The sequence below is a fragment of the Cyanistes caeruleus genome, chromosome 3 (genome assembly GCF_971803275.1).
Source record: "Cyanistes caeruleus chromosome 3, bCyaCae1.hap1.1, whole genome shotgun sequence".
NCBI lineage: Eukaryota > Metazoa > Chordata > Aves > Passeriformes > Paridae > Cyanistes > Cyanistes caeruleus.
This window is the reverse complement of record NC_141703.1, coordinates 17,727,533-17,755,006: the sequence shown is the minus strand read 5'-3', so window position 1 is coordinate 17,755,006 and position 27,474 is coordinate 17,727,533. Positions and strand designations below refer to the sequence as shown.

The 27,474-nt window shown below is 40.1% G+C and overlaps 1 protein-coding gene across 8 annotated transcripts in view; it reads left to right on the top strand.

The window, feature by feature from the left end:
* The window catches only part of GLRA2 (glycine receptor alpha 2), a 123,625-nt gene that overhangs the window by 68,926 nt on the left and 27,225 nt on the right, over positions 1–27,474 (top strand). For all 8 annotated transcript variants that reach the window (XM_023918402.2, XM_086880041.1, XM_023918401.2 and 5 more), the window contains exon 8: positions 26,174–26,323. In XM_023918402.2, the coding sequence (XP_023774170.2) occupies positions 26,174–26,323 (150 nt within the window). The remainder of the gene's footprint in view (positions 1–26,173; positions 26,324–27,474) is intronic.

Sequence of the window (27,474 nt, the reverse complement as noted above, 5' to 3'; positions counted from 1 at the left end):
TCCCCAACTCAGCCAAGTTCTACTTTCTGGAAGGAACTCTGAAATTGCATGTGAGTGTAGGGAAAGTGTTTAGAAGGGTTGGCAAAAGCAGGGACAGTCTGGCAAATACCTGGAGGAACACTGAGCCATGGCAGATACTGTGCTGAAAGTCTGTTGGAGGAACAATATTCAGAAACTCATATAATTGAAATTGTTTTTACTCTTTCAAGAAACTTTCTTTAAAGCCTTTTATGACCATTCCCTTATAGAAGGTATATACACAGCTCTTGGTGAGAATTCTTTTTTCTAAACATATAGTATTTCTTTGGCACAGAAATTCAAGCAAATGTTGGGATAATAGACAAAATAAATTGATACTTTTATAAGAAAAGGATATCACTAATGAGATTTAACCCACTTACTGTATCAGGGAAATGGCTGTTAATGTTTTGGCATATTTACTTTATTGCTGTTACTATTAAATGGAGGGAAACTAATTTTATGCATTCCTGATCAGGATAAAGACAATTTTTTACTTAAACCTATGTGCTGTGCAACTTAAACACTTTGAAGGAGGACAAAACACAATTTCCAGTATGAGGGCAGACAAGAAGAGGCAGAGAGAACCATTTTCCTTTCCATTTTCCTTTCCTTTGGAATAGATCACATTTTTCCAGTTGAAAGTAGAAGGCTATCCTAGCTCACATATGTGATTCATATCATCACATTCATATCAATCTGCCAGGTATGCAGAAGCTGGTCTTAACGAGACTTTTGGAGCCCTTTTTGTTTTCTTTTGCCATGCCATCCACTCTCCAGCTACAGAACTTTTCCTCCTTTCCTCATCCTTGCTCCAGCTGAGATGAGAGTCAGAGGAAGAGTCAGAGAAAAGGTGGATCTAAAGTTCTCTTTAGCCTCACTGAAGGTGCCTTCCAGTTCCCTCCCTGACATGCCCCCGTTTCATCTCAGAAACTTCTCTGGACCACCACTGTCCCTGGCTGTGTTCACTCTGTGGCCACCCCTTTCCAGCAGCATCTCAACAAAGCTACAGTAGGGGAGGATGTGGGAATATTGGCTTGTTGCCATCAAAGGGTTCAAGAAGACAAGACTGGGGAATGACACAGGCACCTGTACCTCAGTGCACCTTTCCATCTGGTTCTTGCATGCCCTGGGGACATCTTTCCTTCTCCTCCATGAGCACAGATCAGCTGAGAGCCGAGTTGGTGAGGCAGCCTCTGAGACAGGGACCAGAGCCTTTCTAGGTTAGACTTACAGCATGACAGAGGTAAGATCAGAGAATCACCTCAGGAAAAGGGAGAATGGCTCAACAGGCACCTTTATTGTACTTGTGCTGCTTTGTTGGACGGTGATGCTTCTTGTCAGCATTATGCTTATAAGGGGTCTTTCATTCCAAAACCAATCTCTTCTTAGGAACATTGCCTGCCCTAATAAGAGAGAATTCATTTCCTCAAACCCACCTCCTTTTAAATCTGTAGCCCATCATGGCTGCAGCAACTCTCCTGCTGTTATTTGTTTGTATTCTGCTGAATTGCAGTAGATTTAAACTCTCAGCTGCTAAAAATTAAGTCCTTCCTCAGTATTGATGGGATTACTTCTGGATGATCCTGGAAAAATATCCTGGAGTGGCTCTGACTAAAGATCTGCCACCATTATCTTCTGCAGGTTCAGTATTAAAAAACTGTGCAGTCAAGGCAACCCTTGTGTAGGCTGCATGGTCAATTTAATTACTTTTTTTCTGAGAAAGAGAAAATCCATGTTTCACTACCCATTTTGAAGAGACACTGTGAGATGGATCATTTAATTGTGTTTAATATCAGCTGAGTTATAAAATACATGAGAAAAAGACTTTGAAAGTGTCAGGGATTCACTAATGGAAATTAAAACAATATGCATCTCTAGTTAGTGCTGAGTGAAATATCAAACATCTGCTGCAGGCTATTATAGAGGGAAGCCAAATGAGAAAGGCAAATGTGCAGTCTCAGCTGCAGGGGCTAGATGGAGACAGCAGGTAAATGCCATTTAGAGGCATCCCTCATCACTCCACATTGCTCCCTGGAAAGCCAAGAGCTTTTCTGATGGACTCTTCATCTCCTGAGCAGAGTGTATGCAGAGCAGGGAATTGGCAAATGGGCTGGAGATACTGGGGCAGGGACCTGGCTATGGGGAATGGAGAAAAAGAGGCAGCAGAGAGTGTTAGTTACATGCACAGGGATCAGAAGAGGAGGTAAGAGGGATCCCAGGTTGATTCAATTTGCTTTCCATTGTGGAAATTAATTAGTTGATTGGGAGAGAGGAAAGGCTCAGGAGAGGTGCTTGAAGACAGGGCAGTCAGTGAGAAACAGATGCCTCCTGAGGAATGGCTCTGAGCCTAGCAGTCTCTGATCTGGGCACTGAGGAGTACTTACTGTGCATCCCCACCAAAATTAATTTCTTTTCCTGGTGATTATTCTGTTCTGGGCTCAAGGGTTTAGATCCTGTTGTTCAGCTCTTGACACTAATTAAGGGCATCTCTTCAGTGTGAGGTCCTCTGGAAACAGAGGAGGTACAGGTTCAGATACAGATAGATACAGATACAAATACAGATGAGGAATTCCAATGTTCCTTTGGCCAAGTATTTTCATACTCAGAGTACCTACTCCCAACTTCACTGAGATTTTAGGGCTCAGGTCCAGAAGCAGAAGGATTATGGGGATGTCCATGCTCAAGAGAGCTAACACACACTGCAAACATAGGACTTCCACATTTACTCTTAGGTTTTCATACTCCAGGCTCCAATACATGCAATCCTGTAAAGAGATAGTAACTATGGAGATGGAAACAATGGGAGATACCTTTAACCCCTGGAGGTGCATTATTTGGAATGGAAGTGTGTTAAACTGCTTGGAAAGTCCTCTTCTAGTCCGGGTCTACTTGGCATGGTGAGCACATGCACTTAACAAAATGTCGCAGTTTCACACTAGCCAGTTCCAGGAGCCTGCATTCCCCCCATGGCCCTGCAATTTTAAAACACTTGAAATGTATTTGTATTGCATTTATCCTCTCCATTTTCACATCAAGGGAGCCTGTACAGCAATTTGCTGCGCAGAAACACTAGAAAATCACCTGCCATCTTTGTCAGCTGGATGCAAAACAACCTCTCAGGCCAAGCCCAGCTCGCTGGTTCTTGCTCTCAGGACAAGACAGAGCTGTGGCATGGGCACCTAAAGGTGGGTGGGTGTCTATAGGTGGCTGTAGGTGTCTGTAGGTGCTGGCTGCACCACCTCAGCATTCAGCTTTTAGTTTTCCAGTTTTAGGCAGTGTTAAACTAGGCAAGTGACCTGTACAACAATCTTGTCTCCTGGGAATGTGCAAACTGGCTTCTGTAAACCACAGGTCTGACCCAGAATCTTTCTAAGAGCCTGATCATTGTAGATGGCAGTGTTTCAAAAATAAAGCCTGTTTTTTCAGTGGGATAGTGATGGAAGACTAGAAAATTCCTGCCCTTTTGTTCCTCTGTGGAGGAGGACAATCTTGAACCTTAGTGATACCATCTATTTTGTTGTCTTGTGGAAAAGTACAGCAGACAGTTCCAGGTTTAAACTTTCTCTATTCCCATCTTTAAATCACTCAGATTTTGAAACTATTCTTTCCAAGAAATAAGCTTCATGTTACTATGGGGAAAAAGTTAAGCAAGTGCCCATCAAGTAGTGCTCAAAAAGAGTTTTATGAATCTATGACGCTCATGTTAAAGTACCTTTCAAATACCAGTTTGTGGAAAAAATAAAAAGCACTTTTTCAGTTTCTTTAACAAAAGGGTAATCACATTAAGATTCACAGCAGGCCTTCTATTCCTTTAGGTTTTTTACATGAATGCATGCTGAATTAAAAGATCAATGATGGTGTCATTGGCACATAATTTGCAAATGCTTTGTAAGATGTTTCTTGCATTTTGCACAAGTATTTTTGCATGACCCAATGTGGGTGAGTTGTGGGAAGAGAAAGAGTATGACAACTCTATAATCTCCTTACAAAAATGAGAGTAATAGGCCAAAACTAGTTATTCATACTTTGAGAAGGGCAAGAAGAACTTATTTACTCTTTACAAGACTGATTCATTGTTTTCTGTTTTCTGAAAAATGTCATGCTGAAATTCTTGCTTCAATCATGACATTTTTACTGTGTTCTGATCCTGAATTTAGAAAAATAAGTATAAATCTGCACATGCTAACATGATGTAATTTTGCTGGATACCATGTTTACTCACTACCTTTCTCTGCCATGACTTTTATGTGCCTTACAGACCCTGGAAGGGCGTCTATGTAAGTATCCCAAAATGTCAGTCAAATTCTAGAAGACCAAAACTGGTCACAGTTATGTTTTATCAACTTCAGAGAAACATTAAAATAGCAAGCAAGTTTCCAGTTCTCTCTCATTAACTCTGCCCTGACAGAAGACATAGTGCCAGCTCCGTCATTTGGAGCACATCCATGTGTGTCGTGCATATTTCCCAAAAATGGAACCTGGTTCATCACAATTTAATGGCATGACTAACCTGACTCAACAGAGTAGCCAGTAATTTTCAATATTAACTGACAAGAACTCTGTCACTTATTTAACTATAACTAGCTGACAATACTGGATGTCAAGTTCCTCAGAAGAGTCAGTCAAGCAGAGCATTGTGTTAGCTAGTTTGATTTTTGGCTCCACATTCAAAGGAAAACTGCTGTCTAATCAAGAAAACACATACACTGTGTTTCTCATTTCTCTTGTGCATGTTATAAGGTTTCAAACTGACACATTCATTTGTGACCACTCTAATCAGCACACAACTGACTATGTGAAAACATGCAACACATTTGAATGTCAGTGAAGGCAAAGGAATTCCTTGTATATACTGGAACTTTAAGAGTACCAGTTTCTGGAGTAAAGACACTGATAACAAGGTGCCTTTATTTCTAAACCATTGTCAACAACAGTGAACAGGGCCCTTAGAAAGATCCTGGGTCAGACCTGTGGTTTACAGAAGCCAGTTTGCACATTCCCAGGAGACAAGATTGTTGTACAGGTCACTTGCCTAGTTTAACACTGCCTAAAACTGGAAAACTAAAAGCTGAATGCTGAGGTGGTGCAGCCAGCACCTACAGACACCTACAGCCACCTATAGACACCCACCCACCTTTAGGTGCCCATGCCACAGCTCTGTCTTGTCCTGAGAGCAAGAACCAGCGAGCTGGGCTTGGCCTGAGAGGTTGTTTTGCATCCAGCTGACAAAGATGGCAGGTGATTTTCTAGTGTTTCTGTGCAGCAAATTGCTGTACAGGCTCCCTTGATGTGAAAATGGAGAGGATAAATGCAATACAAATACATTTCAAGTGTTTTAAAATTGCAGGGCCATGGGGGGAATGCAGGCTTCTGGAACTGGCTAGTGTGAAACTGTGACATTTTGTTAAGTGCATGTGCTCACCATGCCAATTAGACCTGGGCTAGAAGAGGATTTTCCAAGCAGTTTAACACTCTTCCATTCCAAATAATGCACCTCCATAGAAGAAGTTTACAGGATCATGGCTAATAAGCACCTGGTCATTAACTCTGAGTGATGGGAAAAAGAATCAGTTGTCTGAGAGGTGAATCCTTTCTGCCCTCCCTATTGATTTGCATGCAAATGGTGGAGACAGTGTGTGGTCCTGCTCAGATCATGCTCCCTGACTACTCTTTACACCCCGAGAACATTAGACAGTACCTCAGTCTGCTAAGCATTGCACTTCATTTTGGTAGAGAGCAGAAGACTTTTGAGGATGGCTCAGGACTTTGACTGTGCTCAGGCAAGCCTGGGAGTGGCCAAACTATCCAGTCACACATGGGCAGTTCCTGTGTCTCCAAGATCAGGGGGTTTCCATGTCCCCATCACTCTGTGTCTCAGTGCAAGGAGTGTAGAGTGCACCAAGGCTTTCTTGTAAATCAGAGATCAATATCCATAAATACAACATTTGAAAGGTTAAATAACATTTCTTCATCTGTTGTGCTGCTAAGACAGAAGATGTGCTTGGGGGTTTTACCATGTTCTTGTGTTGACCAAATATAGATTCAAAGGGATTCAAGCTCTTTGTATCTCCTTTTGGCAGGGAAATTACATGTTTTTACAGGGAAAATATAATGGTTTGAAATTGCATATTCATATGCAACTGTGAATTAAAAATTTCTTATTGAAAACATGTAAAATAATAATGTAGAGAAAACTGAAGTTGCTTCCGCTTGTCAGATGGCTTTGTAAGAATCTGTTGTGTCAGGTGCTGAGCATTCCTCCTTTATCCAAATCTAGGCATGTTTCAATTTGGATCATGTGAACTGTGAAGCTGAAGTCCTGCAGTGCAGCTGGGCACTGACTCAAGGATTCAGTGAGCGTTTATGTGGAGACTGTGTGTTGCTGGAGACTTTAGTTGATTCCCATCTGCTGCAGAGCAGGGGCTTCCTAGGGATGCTTCATGAGGCAGGTTACCATAGCACCACGCTCCTCAGATGTAGCATTATGTTGTTTCAGTTGTCTGAGCAGGACCAAAGAAGTGATGTGTATATTATGTTGCATTTCTCTAGTCTTGTGCAAAACAATCAGTACCCGAAAATCATGGACATTGTGCCTTTGCTTAAGCATGGAAATTGAGAGAGGAGGTTCTGCTTGTAAATGAACATGAGTCTAGAAATGACATTGGCATTGATCGAAAGGGAACTTCAGTGAGCCAGAAAATGTAAGATCAGGTAAAGAAGCTACACCAGAGCCTTACAAATTGCAGTTAAGACTTCTTTTCACACATGTAATTTCTGTCAGGCTCACAGGAATTAAGGGAAAAAATTCTGCTGTGCTGGAGCTCAGTAAAAAAGAAAAAAAAAAAAAGCTTCTACCTGACAGTAGAAATTTCTGTGACTGTAAGGTCACTGGAAAACACAAGTAAGTTTTGAAAACAGCCCTGTTTGGAACTTCTTATATTCAACCCCAGATTTGTGACCGATGACTACTTTTAGAAAGATGATGCTGATATTCTTAACAAATTGCTGATATTCCTCTTTTGTGACATAGCTGAACTGTCCAGTAAGAAAAGTGATTTCCCATTTTTTACATATATATAAAATAAATGTTCCTGTAAATGTTACAAGTGGTATAAATGTTCATCACTACCCCTTGTATGTTTCATATTATAGGATCAAAATCATCATTCTGACCCCTTTTTTTTTCTTCTCTTGAATTTCATTCTGATTTTAATGTAATTCATTTTAAACCCCACCAAAACCAACTAATTATGGAATCTGATGGTTTCAATGTCATTGTGTCATGGTTTTAAACCAGTAACTAACAAAAAATTACTTATTTCTTGCTGTGAGATATGGATTAGAACAAGAACAAAACAGGCATAAAACTTAAAAGGAATAAAGAAAGTTTATTGACAAACTACAATAATAAGAACACAAGAATAAACTTCCAGAAAAACCTTTCCATCTCTCATCTACCCACTATTCCCTTGTTCACATGACAACAGAGACAAAAACTTTGGAACTTTGGTGGTTAAAACAGTCCCAATTCCTGCTACAGTCTTTTCACCAGTCTTTGTAGAGAAACAGAAGTTTCTTCCTGTTAATTTATGGAGTTTCTCACAAGAAAAACTATTTTTGTTATAGTTTTCCATTGCTCTGATGTTAGTTTCTCAGAACTGCTGTTATCAGAGTTCACTCCTCCCATTTCACATTACTCTGAGGTGTGTATGGGCCATGAGTCTAGAGATGGCATTTTAAGGATGAGTTATTCAAAAGCAAAAGTCTTCTTCATCTGTTTCTGTGAGCTTCACAAGGAAACAGTTTTTCTCATTGCCCCCCAAGGCTTCAAAATCTTCTAGCACTTCACTGTATCACAGTTACTCTACTTCTTACTCAAATTTACACTTTGAACACTTCATTCCTCCCTAGATACTGTATCATGAATTAAAGGAGTTCTTTTCAGGACTTCATTGTCCATCTCCATAGTTTTAACAGAAAGATATTTCAGCTTAATTAAAGCATCTCCTTATTCTGTACCTTTCCTGAAGCTTCTTTTCTTTCCTGTCACTGGTAGTTTATAAAGTCTCTTTTCATGTTGATCACTCTCTTTTTCTCTCTCTGGATAAAAAGATTAATCCGCAAGTCTCATCTGGGTAATGAAAGAGTTAACATCTTGCCCAGGCTTTTGTAGCTGGTTCGGTGATCTCTGCCGAACAGGAGCTGGAGCTGTCTGCGATGGAAGGTTCTTCATAGCTGCTCTGGAGAGTGTAGTCGCTGTCTCTTCTTGCTGCAGGTCCAGAGTCCCTTTCTTTCTTCACTCAGCAGTTTCTAGTGAATTCCATCACGGCAAAACCTGCAGCTGAGCCAGAGATCGGGCTCGGATCGGCCCAGCCCGAGCCCGGGGAAAACCTTCCCCAGGCCCCATCTCCCGGCCGGGAGCCGCTGGGCCCAGCCCAGCCCCCGCCCGGGCCTCATGGCCGGGGCAGGGAACGGGAGGCCCGGAGCTCTGTTACCTTTTACAGCCAGGAAACAAAGAGAGCAAGAGTGCTCTGACTTTACATCTTAAGGTAGGGTTCACAAGTTGATCTCCCTTTTCAATGGTTAAAATTGCTGTCAATCCCCAGTAATGACTGATAATTGGTCAGGAGAAGGGACTCCTTTCAGTCCCCAGCAACTTCAACTTCCTTAGCTCTCACAACTGCCTTAAAGGTAAAGTCACCTCATGACACATTGTTTTGAGCATACTAATACATGAATCTGTGTAGCCAATGGCTCAAGGACAGCTGGAGGCCGGGCTGGTGGCAGGGCCAGCTCTAACACAGGTCACTGGTCAGAGGTCCAAGCAGGAGACCTGGCTGACCACAGCCTGTGTATGACACAGCCCAAACTGGGCTGGGGGCTCAAGTGAGACTGGTCAGGGCAACCAGTCCCCACATCCCCAGAGCCTCCAGGGACCAGAAGATGTCATCGTTTTCCCTACCACATCTGCTACTGACCTTGTTTATGAAGAGGCTTTATTAAACAAAACACTCTGAAAAGAATGGGCCAACATTTCAGCTGCAGCTGAATGTTAGAAAGCAGTGCTTCATTTGAACTTTTCTGCAGTAATCATTATTTCTGCAATCATCAAAGCCAAGTAACAATGGTATATGAACAGCAGGTTAAGCCTTTGTCTCCTTAGAGAATCTAAGAAAGGCTTGTCACAGTTTGCTGTGGTTGCTGTAGATGATTAAACAGCTTTCTTAGTGTGGGTTCTGAAACTTTAAAAAAAAAATCCTAAAATAATTCACTGAAAGAATAATGGATACAATGTTAATTGCAGCATGACTATATTTGCTACAATTACACCAAGAAGGATTATCATTCAAATGTGAAATATGAGGCATGTATAACTGCAGAGTCATGACATATTGTGCATATCATGGCCCAAGCAACTGAATAGTATTTGACATTTGTCTGCCCATATCTTTATCTCTTTCTCTTTGCTTGTGCTCCTGTTTTATCGTATACCAGCTCTTTCTTTCAGTGTCCAGGATGAATCATCAGTGCAGAAAAATACTGATGTAGTCTTGATTTCTGTAGCAAAATACTCCATATCTAGGAACAAACTGTATGACAATGAATGCAACAGCTAAGGAAGTATTGTATTTCTAAATGTTATATATAAGTATATGTGTGGGAGGTGGCTTTGAAATTTAGACTATTCCAGCAGAACAAATAAGTCTGAGTAATGCTGAATGCATTCATGATGTTGGGGTTTTTTTTTTCCTTTTTTTTTTTTTTTCTTTGTTTTGTTATCAGTGTTCTTATCCTGCAGGGAAATTACTGCTAAGGAACTGACTTCCATCTTGGTTGCAAAATTGATTATGTTCTACCCCTGGAACCATTTAAATTAGTTGTGCTGGGGGCCTGAAATAAAATGCTATTATAGCAGAAGAAATTCTCAAGGCTTCATGTCCTAAGCTAATAACAAGTCCTGTCAAACTAAAGCTTATCCAACACTTTTATTCTAAACAAATACTCCAGTTTCAGAAAAAATTTGCCATTTGAACAAAATTGGTTAGGTTGTTAGGATATTTTTAAGCGAAAATAGGGACCAGCAAGGCACCTTTCAAAAGGCAAAATCAATGGAATAAATGACATTAACGTGTGCAACTGCAGTCTGGTGCATACAACAGTATTAAACATTTTTGCAATAAAAAGCCATCGGCCTGGAACAGCTCAGCTTTCTAAGCTGATAACATTTTAGTGAGAAAATAACTTTAATAATCCCCCTGAACATCATATGCATGCACAAATTATTAGATTAGACTGTCCTAGTTATTTGGTTATTACAAGGCTTCTGCAGGAATCACACCCAAGCCACAGGAAAACACCAATTAAAAAACTCCAAAGCCTAAAGATAGCATAATTACCAGAGGGAAATCAGTGATTAAACAATAATATTTAAAATAAATGGCAGCGTTGAAAAGCTTTTCCAAAATGTGTTTTAATAATGTTTATCTGTTAAGCCTTGGAGATCTATAGACAAACCAGTATAAAAAATGAGAACCTCTTTTCCAATTAAAAGACCGTTCACAGCAGAAAGGGGGGCAGAATGATTCAGGGAACCCTATGGCTTTGTAGTTTCTGAATTGAACCCCAAGTTAACTTAATTGGGTTCTTCTCCCCTATATTTCTATCCTCCCCTTCCTCTCCCTTTGAATGCATGACCTGGTTTCTCAAATCGATTTGGCCAGCAGGTATTCTTGATCATAATTCCCTCTTCACTGGGCAGAAATGGATACTTCCAGAGAGCCAATTCATCCCTATGGCCAATCAACATCTAAAGCAGATGTGTTAAAGTCTCCCCTGGAGCTCCCTATCTATTCAAATGGTGAGCTGAATCCTGCCCCCCATCATTCACATAGCTGAGGGCCTTTCCTCGGACAGCAGCTTGAACAGAGAGCAAATAACTTACCAATGAAATAAACTGCTTCTTCATTCTAGCCAGTGAGTGACAATATACAAGAGCCAACTAGAGTGTAGCTCTTTTTCTCCTTCTCATTGAAACAAAATTCAGGAATTTTCCTTTCTTTTCTGTGCAGCAGAACTGTTCCCCTTTGTGCTTTAAAACCCCTTCTCTTCCCATCCTTGCTTGTGGCCTACTATTCATATTGTGGGAGGTAGAAGAGATGCACTAATATCCTATCAGGCTTGAAAAGGCACTTAGGTGTGTTTCCCTCTTCCTTGATGAGTGTCACAAACCACAAACCTTCCAACAGAAAGACTGGCACGATTTTGTTTTACTATTCCCCCAGTTACTGTGGCATTTCTTTAAAGAACCCAAGGCTGTCCATATGTGCTCGTGGACTCTGAATAAACTCCTGTGCACAGTCCTTACGATGCTTTTATTCTAGTTCCCAAATCATGTTTGACCCAGGTTGGAGCTAGATACCTCCCTGCACATAGAAGGGGGAATTCTGGAAATGAGCAGAACTCAGCTGCCCAGAAAATGTTGAAATTAGACAATGAAGGACCTACTGAATTTATCTCCAGAGTTAAGCAGCAGCTGAACAAGGGCAAAGTGTTTGGGCTTAAGCACTTAGATCTTTTCTGTACCTGTGATCAAAGGGACTGGATAGAGAGGAAAGATGAAATAAACACTCCCCTCCAGTTAATTTTTATCCCTTTGTACAGCTACTGGGTGAAAAAGAAAAGAGTAAATACTTACAAGAACTGGATTGTTAAGGCCAAGAGGGGAACATGGCTTGAGTCGAGTTGAAAGGAAGAGCATACTACGATACAGCAAATTACTTTAAGGCCATTGGACCTAATGCAGTCATGAGAACTTACCTGCCCTGTAAAAACGGGTTATTTTCCTCAGGAAAGAGATTGTGAGGTTTTATTGTAGCAATGGAAAACCAGTGCCAATGCACCTGCTGCATGGCAACACCAGTGCCAAGAGGAATGTTGACTTCCAGCCTTTCCAAAGATACATTGAGGAGTACTCAAAAAATAACAGCCCTCAGATAAGAATGCAGAGAGCTTCCCAAGAGCTCTGTGAAGACCATTCTGTGCAGGAATGGCTGCTGCCAAACGTGCAAGGCAGCTCTGACAGTATTCACTAAGGATAAGAAGCTTTTGCTTGAGGATGCTTTGTGCATCCCCTTCCTCTGGTAAAAGCATATTAATATTGACTGAATGGCACTGATGGATTTTGATGGGATGTGCATGAAAAGGAATGTAGTGAGCCTATTTGTTGGAGAAGCAGGCCCTGCTTGTGGCTTTTTCTAAGCTCTTCTGCAGTTAGTAGGCAGCTGGGGATGTTAAACAGATGTGGGTTTGTTAGAAACAGGAAGCTCTGCCAGTTCTGTTCCTTTGCTCCCCTCCCACCTTACCACCACTTAAGGTAATTTGTACCTAGGACACGTCCTGTGTGAGTAGGACTGGGTGGTGTGATGCCCTTCCTCCTTTCTGCCCTCACAGTTCAGACTGGGGCTCTGGCACACAAAGCATGTTAAAAAAGCAACCTTTACATTTTATTTTCCATACTTTAAGATATTTTTGTGTAGGAGTTTGCTGCACTTAGGCTTCCTGATATGCAATCAATCAAAGTCATGGCTGCTGAAATAACATTACGTTCAAGGTAGGCTTTAGGCAGAGTAAGTGCTGCAAAACTGACAAATATGTTTACAAAATAAACATTATATTGACAACTTAAGCAAAAATCTCCCTTGCAGCTGCACATGCTGGAACATCTCCCTTGCCCTCCCCTCACCTTATCCCTGAGTATGGCCTACCCTGAAAAAACCTAAATCTGTTTTAATTTCTCTTCACTGCTTTTTATTATGTCCAAAACTAAGCTGACAGCGCAGCCAAGAAGGTGTGGGCACTATTACTGCACACTTTTTCCCTGCCTATCTCCTGTTCTCCTCCTGATGTGTCTGACAGTGATACAGATATGCATTTTTTTGCAAAATGCCATTTGTAGAATGTTGTTGATGCAGTCTCCTCAAGAAAATTCTTGTGGTTTAGATTGTTCTGTGGAACAGTCAGCAATGTGGATTTGGGTAGGATGATCTGAACTCTAAAACATGGATTAAAATTTCATTCAGAGCTCTGCCACTGGCTCCTCCTGGAAACCTGGGCAATGTACTTACCATATATGTACTTACCATATATACACCTTAATTTCCCTATTTGTAAAATGGAGCTGAGAATATTTCCCTACATTGCACACATTCATTGAGAAGCACGTGGATTAGCTTCTTTAAGACTTGTCATCAAGATCTTTCAGAGGAAAGAGGCAAAAATACTCCTTTTTTTGAAATAACTTGTCATTTGAAATACTCTCTAGTCTTTGAGTCTCATTAGATGCAATCTACTCTCTGCTAACTTGCGATGTTCCATGCAAAACTGTTCTCGAATTTCCTTTTGTTTGTTTTATTTTCTATCTCCACCACAATTGGAAGTGATTAAATGTCAGTTCATGTGAGTAACATATAGCAGGGCTCACCAGCCAGGCAAGTACTTCCCCACAGCTCCAAATACTGATGGAGAAAGTGTTACTGAAATTTCTGACTTCTATTAATAACTTATCAAACTGGAAGAGAGATCTGAAATACAATATGAAGTGTGTCTCTTTGTATTTTTAGCCACGTGTGACTCTCCTAAGAAACTTGCTAGTGGGGTTAGAGTTATTAAGAGGTAGGATTTTTGAAAATATTTGTTTATTTTCACTGAACGTGAACACTGGGTAACAAGGCAATACAATCCAGGCTTCTGTACAGGACCAGCAGACTCTTTTTTGATGTAAAAGGAGTAAAATCTGTATAATATGTGCTAAGTAATAATGAAAATGGAGGTTGTAATGACCATGTTGATATAAATTATGTAGGTGTGAATTCCTACATTTAAGTTAGTAGCAGGAACAGACCAATGTTGTAAGAATATTTAGTGCTGGAAAGAAACCTGGTGGTGAGCTACTATTAGCCTAGATCTACCAGTAAGGCAAATGCCCACAGAATTTTTCAGGAAAGATACATGTTCATTTCCAATTATGCAGATAGAATTAGGAAGTTCATTAAAATCTCCTGGAAGAGTTGTCGTTTGACCACCCTGATCTTCATGACTTAAAATTCTAACCAATGTGTTTTCTGAGCTTTGTTAGAACTTTGACAGAGAGAGTGAGAGAGACTGGGGGTGGGGTGGGGGGTAACATGACTCATTTCAAAGCTTTGTTCTTCTCCAGCTACTTATGGAACTGACAGGGGGAAAGCTATATAGGTTGTTATTTATATATAGGCTGTTTTCTTCTCTTGCGTAGGCTGACTCGGTTTTGCAGCTTCTTTTAAGTTACACGAGTCAGCTGAGCATGCCAGAATTGCCTGAGAGTCAGAAAAGCTGTTCCATTTTTCCCTTCCTCTCCCACCTCTGGCATGTGCTGTGCCCATGGGGAGCTTGGGCTCGTGCAGTGGCTGTGCCAGCTGTCCCCACCATCGGAGGGACAGCAGAAAACAGGCTTTGCAGGGGGACAGTCCCAACCCAGAGCTTTGAAGTGGATGTGTCTTTATCTTCTTTTCACAATGAGATGCCACAAGGGATTAAAAGTTTTAGATGAACTTAAAAGTTACCATGTTTCATCAGAACATGAATAAAACAAGAAAAGTTTGGGTTTTTTTGTTTTTTTTTTTTTTTTAAGTGAACAAAAGTCAGAGCAACTACATAAGACTAAGGAGGAGTGCAAAAGTTCATGCACAGCCCTCCTCCCACCTACTGTGTCCTCAATTACAGCCATCCCAATGATTTTAAGTGGCAGAAAACTCAGTTTGGTCCCCTCTGGGCTTTCAGGAAATTATTCTGACCATCATCTCTGAGAGTTTCTCAGTACAGTTTCTCTAGATCATTAAGGCTTTGAACCTTCTCTGTTTGAGCTGGATTAGCAGTTCCCCAAGGATGCAGAAGTTTCTCCACCTTGTAGGTGGTTCAGCCTCATCCATTTACTGTTTTACAGACACAAACTGGGAACACACACACACACACACACAAACACACGCACAGTAAAGGACTATATCATCAATTATAATGCCATTCTTGTAGCATTTGCAAATAGAAATAAGAAAACCAGAAGTTATCTGGTCCTTACTTCCTGGACAGATGAGCAATCTTCCCTGTGAATCTTCACTGAGCAGTGGAGATATCCTCAGTAGCTCCCTCCAGGATTGTTAGCTGCCTCCTGGTTGTCTCCAGCCTTTTCATAAGGTGAACATTCATCTGCCAGTATCTTGAAGTCATTCTGGCAGCAAGATTTTGCTTGCCATGGAGCAAGAAAGTTCAACAAGCCTTGAGCATGTGGTATCAGACTGGCATGAAAACCATTCTCTTATGCTGCAGTGCTTTGAGCCTTGAGGGCCATCCAGCAGTCTTTCTGAGAGGTTCCCTCAAAGAGCTCCCCATCTGTACTCCAGACTGCTTCTGTCACTGGTGCTGAGTGTTGTGGGTGCTGCTGGTGCTCAGTGGTGTGCAGTTCCTTGGAGAGTCTCTGGCTGCTTTAACTACAGCTGCAGACTACAGAACAAATACAGCCACCATGGCTTTAGAAAAGGGATAAGGAAAAAAGAGCAGTTTATAAACATTGGCCGTCAGGCTAAGCAATCAAATAAACTTCAGAAAACAATTTTCCTGTTATGAAAGTCCAGTACTTTGGCTCAAAGTTAACTTGAGAAGGGAATATAGATGTGCTCCATACATGAGACTGCATAACTAAAAGGCTTCTGCACAAACATCCTTCAGTGAGAAGCAATGGTGTTCTTAGTTATTGCTTTGATTATATATTTGCACTACGTTCCTTGCTATTGTGACTAAAAATCATTTCATTCAGCCTGAGTGAAATGTGTGATGACAATGTTTTGAACAAAGATCTTGGTATAAGAGTCCTGGAGACAGTTTAACATCACAGTATGATTCAGAAAGTTCTTGGATTTATAGTTCAGGTGAAAATGAAATTATGTGAGAAACATGATAGCTGTGAACAAAACCTTAGTATAAGACTCTGCTTGGAAAGAAAGGTTCAGGATCTGGGACAACCAATTTTTACTCTAAATTTTCTTTTTGAAAAATTGTAATTTTCATAAAATTTCTTTTTTTCTCTAAAGTTTTCTTTTTGTCTTTTGAATTGCCCAGGAGAAAATTGTGCAGCAGCCTGTCACCAAGTTATTACAATAATCAAAATCTGCATGAAAGGTGACTCTGTCTCTTCTGTGTTTAGGCAGCCTTGTGAGTCCTTGCAGTGTTCCTGCTGGTTCCACATGAACACAAAAGGGAGCCTGTGTTAATGTATTCCTCCACAGGTTTTTCCTGCCTTTTGTTTTTTCCGGGGCTGGTCTTCCACAAAGGCATTGAAAGCATAATTTACTTAACAATGTCAATTGGTCAGACATCTCTGGCTGGAAAGGACAGGGAGATCTAGATTAGAAAGTACTACAGAAAAGAGGATGAAAAGATCATTACTCTTCAGAGAATGTGAAAAAACAGGGAAGGAGGTACATGCCAGCAGTTTCAAACTGTGCAGGTCTGCACAGCACAAAGCCTGGTGCTCCAGGAGTCCTCAGGCCAAGAGGTTTCTCCAAAAGAGGTGCTGCAGGTTGATGGTCTTTAGTTGGTTAGAGGGACCCAAGGGTGGGCCAGGCAGGTCCTTGGTTGGAAGAGTCCTCGGGAAAGTATGGATCCTTCAGCTTTCTCCACCATCCCAAGTGAGGTGAAAAGCAGGTCTGAGCATGCAACCTGTGTTTCACCACAGGCAGTGTTGATCCCAAGTCCTGAGCCTACAGGCTCCAGCTAATTTGGGTGTGTGATAGGTACATTTACATTAATGTGGCAGTGCTGATCCCTCTAGAATATGGAAACTGATTCAGTTAAATGAAAGAAAGGGATCTTTGCATGAATATTGCTAAATGCTGATGTTCATTCCCCTTTATTTGAATTCCATTTCCTTTCCTCTAACCTGCCCTCTTTATCCCATTTTCTTTCTTTATGTTTATTAATATTCAGACCATCAATCTCTTTCAACGTACATTCTCACCTTTGCCATATTCTATTATTCCCATTGTACATCCTCTTTCAATTCTGCATTTCCTTAAGTGCTTGACTGTAGATGAAATGTGATTCACTCACAATTCATCTACACACTCACAATTGGAATTGGACCATGTTATCCTGCCAGAACCTATGTTTACTTTGACATCAGCTCAGCTTCAAGATCTGTTTTTGCAGATGTTTTTATTTTTCATTTTGATTTTTCTTTCAAAGATAGACAAGAAATATAAAAAGATAAAAGATAAAATTTTCATGGACTGTATGTACAGACCCATTTATTATACCATTATTGTCAGTTACAAATTGCTTAAATTATCCAAATATAAAGCATTTTTCCCCTTCCAGTTTAATCAGATGAAAGAAACAATTTAGAATCCAACAATTTAGAATGCTAAGATAAAAATGATAAGTGGCTCAGTAATAGTAAGTAACTGATCAAGTGATAGTCAAGAAAGAAGCATATGGTGTTACTGAGTAATGTAATTACCCATCCCATTCTCAGTTTTTTTAGTCTGATATTTATTATTGATAAGGCAATTTTCTCTGTCCAAAGGTTTACAGTGATTTACCCACCTCTAATCTAGAGAGACTGGCACTCATAAAAAATAAACAAATGCCTTTTCCCACCAGACTACGTTGCTGAAAATCCTAGGAAATCCAGAATTAGGAGTATAATCTTAGAGAATAATTAGAAAATTAACTCTTTTCACAAACAAGAGACCAAGAGTGTGAGAAAAAAGCTATATTGTCCTAGGCATCCTTTTATAATTTTAGGTTTTAGTTGTTTGGTTCAGTGGATTGGATCACTTTTGGTGGTTCACTTAGTTGTGACTGCAACAGGAAATGCAGCACAGAGAAGATGTTACAGAATGTTCTGAAGTCATGTGAGATTTAACACAATTTTTATGCTATCCAATGAAGAAATTATACCTGAACATGTATGCATAGGTGCACGTGTTCTTAGCATTGATCATGGTAGCTACCCTGCCATACTCCACTTCTGTGATCCTTACCTGCTTTACTCGGAAGAGATTTGTTCCTATTGCTACAAAAATAGAATCCTGACTTGTTATTTGATAACAGTCATGCACTGAGTCAGTTAACTCTTCAAAGGTCAGTGAATAATGCAATTTGGTGCAATTCTTCCTAACTGGATGGCAGAGGTAATAACTGAACCTGCATGGCTGTGGCTGAGCTGAATGAAGATTACTTTTTACCTGAGGCAACTGAAGAACTTTTGGATCTACAAACAAAAAGAGTTTTCTAAAGCTGAGTTAACAAAAAAAAAAAATAATCAGAAAAGCATGATCACAGCAGGAAAGCTGGCCTTACAGAAGTAGGCACTCTGGCTGTGTTCAGATATAAACCACACTGAATTCTGACTTCAAGTGAATCTTAAATATAAATGCCTCTTTGGTCAATATCAGCATTTGACTCTCTTTATTAATTTAATGATGTTGTTCAAAGACCAGGCTGGTGGTTGTTGCTAGCAAACATGCAATCTTTCTCAGTTTTTTATTCTTAATGATTATTTTTATCCAGGCTCTCATCTGATGAAAAAATTACCACTTAGAGTCCAAATATTCAAGAGAGCATTTAATGACATTAAAGAAATGTTTTATGTTGATTTCACTGGGAAAGAAGAACCAAAATCTTTTCATTGTAAACAAAAATAATTGTAAGACTGACATTGTCATCTCTCTGCAAGGGCTGACAGGATATGTTTTTACCCATGTCTTAATGCAGCCACATATAATTCCCAATTTGCACTGAGCTCAGCTCATGTGTGGAGGTGTTTCTATGTGATAAATGTCTTTCAATTACTTAGCAATAAGAAGCTGCTTCCTTGTAGCAGAGACATCAATCCTTATTTGTCACTTTTGTAAACTGATCACCATGGCTGCACCAATCTGTCGATTACCTTCTTTGGTTCATACACAAGAAACATCACAAATATCTGTATTATTTATTTTATTTCTGCCAATATGAGCCTGCTTTATTTACAAATGAAGAGCCCTGAGATGTGCTGAGATGGTAGGGCTGTAGTAACCTGTGGGGGCTGTGTGAGCACAGAGATTCCTAAGGTTTTTGTGGGGCAGGAATATTTCTTCTCTCTTTGACTGTAGAAAGCTTTATTGGAAGGCTGGTTGGTTTTCAAGAGGAAAAACAATACTTAATCAAATGTAAGTAAGTGCTTATTCAAGACCAATTACTCAAAGACAAAAGAAGACTAAACATACAAAGCGAGACCAAGGAAAAGAGCAGAGATGTGCAGAACACAAGTGACGAGAAGCTGATGTTTGATGTTGCAGGTTTATTCCTGTGGCAGCTCAAGGAGAGACTGTGGGTGTTACTGGCCTCTCTGAGGTCTGACCATGTTCTGACCATGTTCTGACCACGTACTGACCACGTACTGACCATGTACTGACCATGTAGTGACCATGTACTGCCTCTGCCCATGGCATTGGGTGACGTGAGATGCCTCTTGGTCTCCAACACTACTGCAGAGCATGCACCTGTTGGCCAGGTCAGCTTTAATCTTTTCACCAAGAAGGCAGAGAGAGGCAACCAGGCTGAAGAGTTGCAAGAACCACAAATTGCTATTTACACATAGTGTTAAAGATGTGTCTGAGCTGGTGGGAGAGGTGGTGTCCCCAGCCTGTTCCTCCCCAGCATTTTTCAGGGCAATGAGAAAAGTCAGCAGTGCCCTGGTGCATGCCAAAGTCAATAAATAATGAGCAGAAGAAATTTCACTTTTTCCCTCTCTTTTTTCTGTAGTTTCAATCTGTTTCCACAGGGGGCTAAGGCTCTGTTCAATCCTAGTTCCACTCTACCACAGTTTACAGGGCATGAACTCAACGCATGGGCGGGGCCAGCAGAACCTCCAGGTTCCAAATAATTTAGCATTTTACTTCTATACCTTCTTGACTATTTTTGCAGTGATCTGAGCTAGGCTTGAACTCCTGAGAGATGAGACATTTCCAGACATTATTGTCACCTTAGAAGTGTTACAACATGCAGTTGACTATCAATGTGTAAAAGTGGGCTTTTGACCCCAGTTATAATTTCAATTAGTGTTACTTGGTGCTCAGTGGCAGAGGTCAGCCTGTCCCTGCATCATCAGAGCACAAGAAAATCTCACAGTTTGCTCCCAAGCTGAGCACAGCACCATTATCTGTCCAAATCACAAGCCTTTGTTTTTTCAGCTGTAACCTGCCTTTAGAAAAAGTGCCTTAAACTATCACTCAGGCTTTTCTTTTTGTCTGCAAAATAGTCATACTATTTTTAGAGAAGCTGAGGGCTTTTGAATCACAGAAGCACAAAATGGGTAAGATTGGAAGAGACCACAGTGGGTCATCTGGTCCAAGCTCCTTGCTCAAGCAGGAAGAAATGGAAATGCTACATCCTGTCTTAAATTTACTGTACAGAAAGAATGAACTGTCAGGAACAGGAAATACAAGGCAACTGCAGCATATGATTGCACAAAATGACACATGCTGAGTATGCCAATACTTCATATGGCCTTGGGAGAAAACCCCAAGCAGTATTTATTTCACCAGTCTGCTAACTGATTTTGTATTCATGGTATTATGTTTTTCAAAGGTGGAAATACACCTTTTGAGAAGAAAGATCAAAATGTGTCAATAGACGTTACCCATGCTAGAAAGAAGTATTTTATTGCTTTTCTAAAGTGGCTTTACCTGGAAGACAAGTTTACTCTTTTTTTTTTTTTTTAATGTTTCATATAGAATATAGTTAGATAACTTAAAGAAATGTCAGTCTCTGTCCTCCCTTTTTTACATCCAGCAGGATGTACTATAACATAGTCCTGTGTCATCTGACCCAGGTGTTAGCCATGTTCTGCAGAGTGTTGGATAATTCCTGCAGTTTCTTGGGGTCCAGCCCCACTCTGAAGTTGGGGAGCAGCTTGCTTTGTCTCTTCAGTGGGTGTCAGATGGAACTGGCACAGAGGTAGCTGTGACCACTCACAAACCAGGCCTGTATTTTTGGCATCTTGGCCTGGTTAGCACAACAAAAATAGCCATTAACCCAACTACTGAATTTTTTTACATGCCTGTGATCACTTCTCCTGGCCCCTGCCCAGGGGGCTCCCTGAACATCTTTGGAAATACCTTAACTCGCTGATCTTCTTCAAAGACTTGAAGAAAATTTGCCTTTATCTTTGAAGGAAAAACAAGCCATAAATGTTTCCCATACATTTCCTGGCTTGAATGCAGTCAGCATTTATTTCTGCATCAGCAGTGAGTGGGAGGTTTAGCATCTCATGACTTGGCAGAACCAGCAACAGAAATAGAGCAAAAATTTTTGGATGAATAGTTTATTCACTAAAAAAAAGGCAATTTTGGGTGGCTGGAACAACTTGTGAATCCCTGCTGAGCTAGGTGGTTACTTTCATGTGGAATCTGAATAATAGAGGAAAGGTAGTAGAATTTTTTTCACCTTTTTAAAATTAAATATTTCTTGTTTGTTTCTTGTTTTGTTTTGAAAATTGCTCACTTTTTATTTAAAGTAACTTTTCTTTCAGTTTTGATTTAAAGTGATACTTTGTTCTATTTCCACCTTTCCAGTCTGAAAAATTATTTGAAACCTTTTTCTCCAAGTGTTTATTTTAATGCACAGGAGTAGTTAATTTCAAATTGTAAGATTCCATGGCAGCTGAAAATTTTATTCTTTAAAAACCTTGTCTAGAATATGGCATTGTGTAAAAACAGAGATTTGTGGCTTCATATCATGAGTAAAAACTGATTTTTCATAATATTCTACCTAGCAAAATAAGTGAATATATGTTTTTTAACACAAACTGAGTTTTTCACTGCATATTATTTTCACAGTGCAAAACCCTGGGAGTGGATGGATGTATCTTTATTTCCATTTTATACTTGTTTGACAGAATCAGAGATTTAAAGCAGTTGTCTAGATTCTCATGAGACTGGCATTGTAGCAAAAACAGAGCTCATATTTGGGTTGATTCAAAAATGTCAACAAATGCCAGCTGCGTAGCTGCAGGACCCATGACCAGGTTTTCCCCTGGATTCTCTCCACAAAAACATTCTTCATTCTGTCCATGACACACAGCAATGTGCTGAAAGGGGCTTGGGAGCTGTGGGAGAGTCATGGTGACAAAACAAAAAGGGTTTGAGAAGTGGAAGGTTTAATCCCTGCAAGTCCTTCACAGTGCAATTCTCCTTCTACTTCCATTTCCAGGAACTTCACTGGGGTCACTGATGCTACAGCAGTGCTGTATGGAGAACAAACTGGTCTTTTTTTATACAGTGGGTATGGCCAAATAACAAATGAGGAAAATTATGAAGGGAAAAAAGTGTCTTTGTCACATTTACTATACTTAGCCTACCATACTTGGCTCTGATGCAGACAGCTTTAATTCTGAAAAAGTTCCCTCAATAGCTGACCCTAAAACATTTACAAAGCATCTGAATAATTGATATAATTTATAGTTTTATTGGTGGGAACCATTAAATCCCCTCCTCCCAAGCAGCATTAGGGAGGAAGCTTGGCAACATACAGTAAAAAATGAAGCAGCTATTTAAAGAAGGAAAAGGACAAGAAAATCTTATTGAGCTTTCTGAACAGGATAATACTCAACAAGGCAAAGTTTCCAAGTACCCACTTCTAAAAGTATTTTATAGTAAACGCAGCCAGTGTGCTGTTGGTGCTACAGGCTTTTCAGAGGAAGTTTTTCAAGGTCTGCCTTTGTAAAACAGGCCCACTTATTTTTTATTTTATACATGCTAGCTTAATAATGTCCACTTGGAATTTGTATTGTTGCTTCATTCTGTGCTGCAAGTGAAATTATGGGAAAGATGGCAAATACTTGGGTAACAGTCTCTATTACACAAGGCTCATGTGGAGTCATTTCTGTTATTCTGCTCTGCTCTGATTATTATTCATCAAGGCACTGGCTAACAGAGATAATTCATAGGCTTTATCTAGCCAAAGTTAGTGTATATCAAACATACATGTATACATGAAATAGCATTCCAAAACTCCAGTCTTGGTCAGAAAGGAGAGACTGGCATTTTTAGGGTATAGTTTATTTGACTATAATGCAGACATCTTTGTTCCACTTAGAAGAATTTTGATCTTAAGTTGCTTGTTTCTTAGCACTAATTGAAGAAAAATCCCCACATGTACATAGTGCTTTTTAAGTCAGGTGAGAAGAAACCTTCAACAAAAGGTCAGTCTACTGTCCTACATGTACCCTGCAGTGACTATGGAGCATGAAGCATGGACATGGTAGTTTAGGAAGCCGGAGATACATTACTGTTTGATGAGTCCTTATCAAAGAAGATGCTATAAGCCTTTAAGTGGAAAAAACATGTAAGTTTTCATGCTATGCTATTATTTGGCAGAAAACCCCCTAGCTGATTACATTGGTTTTGAGTTTGATGGAATAACCTACCTGAGCAATGTGTCTAGGCTATCATGGTTTACTCAGTTTTGCAGACTCCAGCTTCTATGAGCATGTCAGAAAATTCTGTATGTTTTAGGCTTTGAGCAGCACAATTCTGTATATACTGAAAATTCATAAACTGCATAAATTGTTTTGAAAACAAAGGTGTCAGCTTTTACTCATTGCAGGATTTTACCATTTATTTATTTATTTTCAATATGGTTCTGGAAGCAATTGTTATCTGTTTTCTCATTTAAAGCTGTGCCATGGTGTGACTCCGGCCAAACAATAGGACAAGCTACGAATCCGCCAAGGATATTGTGATTCTCTGATTCCAGCCCTCTGGGTTAAAATAATCCAGCTGGCTCAGCAGATATGTGGATGCCATTTATGGTAGCACAGTGTAAGTGGCAGGATGGCTAACTCAGGGATTCCTTTATCATTTTGCCTCCCCTGCTTTAAGCCCACCAGGACAGGATTTGCACAGTCAGAAATGCTGATTATTCTGACTTCAGCTCCCTGCATTGTGCTGTCTCTGACAGCATAGTCCAGCTGTTTATTCATGTCTAATACATCTCCTAAGGGCATTTGTAAAGGAAACAAGCTGCCCCTTCAAGGAAAGCAACAAACAATTTAATCTCAGCTGCATTTTACACAAATTACAGTGACTTGATTCCTACTGGTCTTCAGCCTGTGGCACAGAGCGTCTGGGACATTGTTGTTTTCTCTGGTTTTTTCACAGCTGCTCAGTAAAGATGTAACTTGTCCAATTTTTTTATGCGTGGGAGAGTGAACTGCATACCTGCTGTGTATCTGATTGAAAGGCACAGATTTGTGGTGTCACCTCAGCCTGCCACATGTGGGCTACAATGCGAGCAGTATGGTGGGCATCGCCACATGGAGTTGCACTATTGCTGCTGAAAAGCATGTTCCTCTGATGCAGGCTGAATAACAGTGCTTGGCTCCTCTAAAATGTGCTTCTCTGTGTTCAGGATCTGCAGGATGAAGCTCTGTATCCTTTCTGTTGTGCTTTAAATGCCAGTTCCTCTGCTTATATTGCTTGCTGAAGCACATAGTGCAGTGTATTCTATTTGATCTACTATGGACTTTGAAAAATTATGCTATTTATGCACATGGCAAATAGGAGCAAAACCCACTGATAGAGGTGTGATTTCTTCCATCATGGAATGGGTGTCCAGCCAGAAGAGTAAGGTCATTTTGAATAGTATGCAAAGGGTAGAGGCGGAGTTTTCCAAGGTGGAGATATGGTCTCTTAAACATGGGTGTCAGGAAAACAACATCCATTTCTGCTGCCTTTGCAGACCACTATATGTTTTGCCTGCATTGAAATGTTTTGCCTGCAGGTTATTATTCAAATGTTTATAATATTTCAGGGTTTAGGTACAGTCCATTTTGCTTATCTTGATTCATATGTACGAGGGTACCATGGGTCTCTGTCAAACTGAGGTGACCTTGAGTATCTGAGACATCTCCAGGAGACTGGTTAATGTGAGATACTGAAAATTTGTGTTCTGCCAAATTAGCAAGTGGATGCTAGGTACCTAATGTGTCAATTTATGATGCTGTTATTTAGACAGTTGAGTAAATCCCCGGGTGCCTCCGCTTACAGAGGTGTTCTAAGCTCCTCCTTACAGACATGAATAAGAAGAAACCCTATTTGGGTGTTATTAATCTCATTGTAGAGAAGACATGTAAAATAGTTCAAATGCCTTGCATCCTAGATATGCCCATTCTTCTCATTCCTTGATTTATTTATGTCAAAGTAGTTTATGCAACTAGTTCATATGTACATTGTAGACATTAAGTCAGATCATTGAAATTCCACTCAGGAGGTAATACCTGATAAACAACAGAGACAACCTGCTGTTACCTAATCATCAGATCTCTGCTTAAAAACTGCAAGACTACAAAGAAAGGCAGAGACCAAACACACCTATGGAGAATGTACCTTTGATATGCATAGTGTGTTCCTCATTAATTGGCTACTGTTTGTCCTAGTGTGGGTAATATGATAAAAATCTTGTGACATTGCAGTGCTATAACGTATCTGATTTTATTGTGGACCAGTCAAGTCAAATCAGAATAGATTTTTACTAGAACAGAGGCAGCTGGTATTTTGGTATTTTTAATAGATAGTATCTATGAAGATTTGTTTTTCTTATAGAGATGTTGGGTAAAGGTCAAGGAACTAGGATGGAATATTTAATTGGTAAAGCTGTATCAGCCCACACAATAGAATACTCTGAGTTTACTTTGAGGTTGTGGATACCAAATATGTTTAATTAAGCAATATGGTAACTGGCTCATAAAAAAATTAAAAAGGTGAAACCTCTAAATTTTGTGCAATTATTTTTCAGTAGGTATTTTATCGTATCTTGCATTTTTTTTTCCAAACTTTGATTTGGATCAAATCTTGATCTTTCCCTAAAGGCTCATTTGTGCATTCTTTGGAGACACTCGTATTCATTAACAGTTGAATTATGTCTTTGTTATCAGCCAATAAATTAACAAATCAAAACACAGAAACCCACCTCATGGAACTTGTGCTGTGCAAAAATGTGTTTATTTTTTCACATCAATATCTTCAGCTTAGGACGTAGTAATTTGAGATGTAACATGCTGTGTCCTATTTCTTTCTAGGTCTCCTATGTAAAAGCTATTGACATCTGGATGGCTGTGTGTCTTCTCTTTGTCTTTGCTGCTTTACTGGAATATGCAGCAGTCAACTTTGTTTCACGGCAGCACAAAGAGTTTCTGAGGCTTCGAAGAAGGCAAAGAAGACAAAACAAGGTACAGCTGCTCCTTACCTGGGGTGACTCAATGTGCCCTGACAGCCCTGCTCATCTGCAGTTGATTTCTAACCTCAATTCTTGCCCTTGCAGGAGAGTCTTTTTCTAAACTTTCCTTTTGAGTGATTTACTCCCTGATGGAGAGCTGATAATTGGCTGCTGGGTTTATTTGCAGTTTATGAAGTTATCAACAAATGTCAGTAATTGGTCACCCAGAATTTGTTTCTCTTCATGCACTTGCTGAGGCAGCTGGACTACAAATACTGTGCTACTATGTGACACCACCAGTGGATAAGGAACTGTTGGGTGCAATGACACAGAGAGAGGAACAAGGTTATGCAGATGTGCTGTCATCAGAGCATGCCTGAGACCTTTCTTTTCTAGTGCTGCCTTGGCTTGCTATGCTAAAATGGGAGATTCCTTAGGATAGCCCATTGCAATGATTGGCAGTTCTTCCCTCACTTTTAGACCACCAGCAACTGGTGTCTTTCCCAGCTGAAACGAGAAAACATGGCCATTTTTAAAAGGAGAAGGATTAGGAGAATTTCCTCTCTGGATTCTGTGTTGTCAAAGTTTGCGACTGATGCAAACTTCAAATTTTTAGCAAAGACCTCTTTGTGAGTGTCATTATCACATAATTTTATGCCAGTGACTGAAATGTAGAAGAGGGGATTGTAACCTAGGTGCCAGTCTAGAAATAGTTTTAGGAAGTCTGTCCATCTGTCCTGGGTTGTTTGTTTTTGTTTGTTTGTTTTTCTGTAAACGGGAAGACAAGAGTAAACATTAAATTGAATTTTGAGTTATGATTATTCCCATGTATAGGGAATGTGGAACTATGAAGTGTACATATACATTTGCTAGGTAAAGCAAATATTTGGTCAAGCTTCACGAGTGCTTGAAGCCACAAGTAATGGTTTCCTTCACAAGAGGCAGGAAACAACGGGACAGGGCATTTGTGTTTTGACAGGTCTGTCTAATAAATGTTCTGTAGCTAATGTAATATCTGATGGACACTCTGGGAAGAAATCCAGTGCTGTTCTCTAGTTTAATATTATTGCCAGATGAACTGAGATTCCAATGAAGATTAGATTACAGGAGAGAGCAGAGATACTCGCCTGTCTACTGGCACACAGGCCACATGCACTGCCACTG